The sequence below is a fragment of the Etheostoma cragini genome, chromosome 9 (genome assembly GCF_013103735.1).
Source record: "Etheostoma cragini isolate CJK2018 chromosome 9, CSU_Ecrag_1.0, whole genome shotgun sequence".
Classification (NCBI taxonomy): Eukaryota; Metazoa; Chordata; class Actinopteri; order Perciformes; family Percidae; genus Etheostoma; species Etheostoma cragini.
The window spans coordinates 29230276-29233649 of NC_048415.1; the positions used below are offsets into that span (position 1 = coordinate 29230276).

Consider the following 3374-nt stretch of genomic DNA (forward strand, 5'->3'; position numbering starts at 1 on the left):
GGAGTGTGGTCTATCTGTAAAGTGTCTTGAGATAACTCTTGTTATGAATTGATACTATAAATAAAATTGAATTGAATAAAATTGAAAAATTGAATGATTCTCCATGCTGTGTTACTAATATGCAAGCCTCTCTAATCTCCCAGTTGAAATGCATTTCCCCTCTGTGTAGCTGTTTGTGCAACACGTTTGACAAGAGGAGAGAGTTTCATGTATCTGTGTTGTAAGAAGAGGACGAATGTACACAAAGTGGTAATCCAGGCTGCTCTCAAGAAAATGACATTAACACCAAGACCTTATCAAGACCACTCTCTCTCTTTCTCTCTCTCTCTCTCTCTCTCTCTCTCACACACACACACACACAGGCACACACACAAACATACATATAAAAATGTGCACACATACAGAGAGGGAGAAGCTGGGAGACAGGGATAGAGAGAAAGAGGTGAGGAGAATCGCATTATCTTGATGAAACAGTGCTTGATACAGTAGCCGGAGCCAACCTGAACACAGCTCAGCTTTCTTTTAATGGAGATTACACAGTCAAGGTCTAGCCTGAGCTCATCTTGTTTAACACTGCATACAACTACAGTACATCACTGTGAGTGAGTGTGCGTGCGTGCATGCGTGCGTGCGTGCATACGTTTGTGTGTGTAGGTGTGCCTGATATAATATGCTGCTATCTCTTCTCACATCAACCATCATTACTAAACACCTTATGACCCCTGATCTGGCAGCCAATCAGATCTCCGAATCTTGCTGACCAATGAGAGCACATATCAATTAAGCAGGGAGTGTGGTGCACACTACTTCGCCATTACCCAGCAATCACAATGTCTACAAATTGCATGGCTGATTCAAGGTTGTAGTAGCAAATATGTTATTGCTAATATCTAAAGGAAATCTAATGGCCCTCACCATGCAAATTTGGGGGTCTTTCTACTCTGCTCATTGAAGTGCATTAGCTTTGTTCAGTCAGAGAAAGACTGGTTCTGACAGCTTCCCTACTTTCTGCCTTAAATTTACTTCCAGGTAGCGTTTAAAAGGTCTTGACTCTTATATTTAGCATTCTGAAAACCTACAGATTCCCTGAGTAAAGACCTGAATAATTCGTAGACCTTGATCTCACTGTTGTTCTCTGCTGTGTTTCTTTCTTCTGTGGCATTGTATAGGTTGCGTTCAGATCATACATACCTCCTTGTCTACATATTTTCTTGCCCGGTTTCCTGGCACATTCCTTGGATATTCTTTTGACTGTAAAATGAATAAAAAACTAAAGAATAACATGGAGCCCCTGGACGTGCAACGCACACAGGAGCTGGTACACACGCACGCACACACACACACACACACAAACACAAAGCTGACTGACTGAATAAGAAAAGAATGGGATAAGGGAGAAATTATGACAGGGGAAGAATGAAACACACACACCAGCTCAATCAGCGCCGTATTCAGTCAGCCAGCCAGTCACTCAGCCAGTCAGCCAAAACAATCGGTGATGATCATGACGATGACTGTCTTGTTTGATGAACTGTAGCTATTGTGGTGGAGCACAATAGGCTATGATGAGCGACAGACATCAGGTAGGGGAGAGAGTCTGTAGAGGAGGTCAAATAAGGCAATGAGGAGAAAGAGGAGTGGAGGACAAGGGGAGACAGAGTAATAGTAGCCACAGGAAGGTATAAGAGGAGGAAAGTTTGAACAGAATGGAAAATGGAAGGACAAAGATCAAGGCAGCTATCAAGTTGAATGAAAATGGGATTAACTAACCATAATGGATGCCACACAGACACACATAAACACTGTTTTCTCTTTCATAAAACAACTCTAACAAACATATGTACTATAAGAGTCATGCACATTAAACATGCAAAAGGTCATGCTTTTTCCTTTACTAACAGACGGACAGACAGACAGACAGACAGACAGGCAGGCAGACAGACAGACAGACAGACAGATAGACAGACAGGGACAGAGACAGAGACAGAAACAACACACCCTTCTCTCTACCAGAATGTTGTGGGTTAAATACCCTCCGCCCCGCCACCCGCTTTCCCCACAATCCTCCTGCCCTGTGCCCGCAGGCTAACTCACCATCCTCAGTGGGGACGTAGATGTTAATATAGAGGCAGTCTTCACTCTGGTCCTGGACATATGTGGACACAACGTCAATGCTGTTGGTGAACCACACCGGCAGCATCACATCTGGCAGGCGGCCCTCCACAATGCTCTGAGGGCACACTGGGGCAAAGTGTGTGGCATTGCGGATCTCCTGCCACGATGCCGGTGGCTCAGTTGGCTGAAAGCGGCGCTCGCCAGTGGGCGGAGCAGCGTACGGGACGCCCAGAAATTGAACAACGGGACCCAGAATCTCGTTGTTGAGCTCCTTTTTAACACCACGCAGCTTTCCGTATGTGGTGGTAACCACCGGGTCGTTCTCGTCAAGTTTCTGAGCCGACACAGCAGCCGGAGATGGCTGCAGAAGCAGCAGTCCCAGCCATATTAGAGAGGATACCCACCGTCCACTGTTTAAGGAACCTTTGAGCCTTATGTATCCCATCATCCTGTTCCCACTCTTGACTGTCTCAAGTAGCTGACTCCCAGTCCTTGAAGAGTGCCTCCACTGTGACATAGCTGCCACACCTTGTTTTCAGCTTTTCTGCTGCTTCCTTTCTTTGTCCTTACTTTGTACAAATGCCTTATTTTCTATCACTCACTTAAGCCATGCAGATGCAAACACAAACAAACAATCACACTAAAATCACATTCACACACAGGAATAAGAAAGTGGGTCACTCCGGAGCAGAATAGGTTGTGGTTGCTAATGATTCTTTTTTTAAATCCAGTCAGGACAAACCATCCTGTAGCAGCCATCAGTTTCCTACAGCTTGGTAAACTGAGATATATTCCTCATGATCTGGAAAATATTCCTCAAAAGGTTCCTGCCAACAACAACTGAAATGAAGAAGGAAACAGCAAAGATATCATCTTTAAGCTCCACTTCTCAGAAGGTAGGCAAGTCGGTCAGTGATAAGGATTTACATCATTTTGAGATGACATGCCATGTGCAGCAGTAGAAGCAGGAGTAGGGCTGCAGTGGTTGAGGTGGTTATACTTGAAGTACTTTGGTGTGATCCAAAGGCTTTCCACTGCAACAAAGAAACAAAGCTACAGTCAACATTCAAAGGAAGAGAGTAAATTATATTTTAAATTAATTATTTGCACAGATATCAATCAATTTAAAAAGAACATAACATCTTTATAACACATGACAGCAAGTCATATTACTCAACAGCTTAATGTTCAGTAACACTTGAAAATATATGTTTTTCTCGCCTAAATTTTTACCCTTAAAAAAGTGCTGCTGTTTCCAC

At 43.7% G+C, this 3374-nt stretch overlaps 1 protein-coding gene across 1 annotated transcript in view; it reads right to left on the reverse strand.

The window, feature by feature from the left end:
- nlgn1 (neuroligin 1) overlaps positions 1 to 2907 on the reverse strand; it is a 323328-nt gene extending 320421 nt beyond the window's left edge. Inside the window, exon 1 of the mRNA XM_034881515.1 lies at positions 2095 to 2907. Within this exon, the coding sequence (XP_034737406.1) occupies positions 2095 to 2632 (538 nt within the window). The 5' untranslated portion in view covers positions 2633 to 2907. The remainder of the gene's footprint in view (positions 1 to 2094) is intronic.
- Between the last annotated feature and the right edge of the window lie 467 nt (positions 2908 to 3374).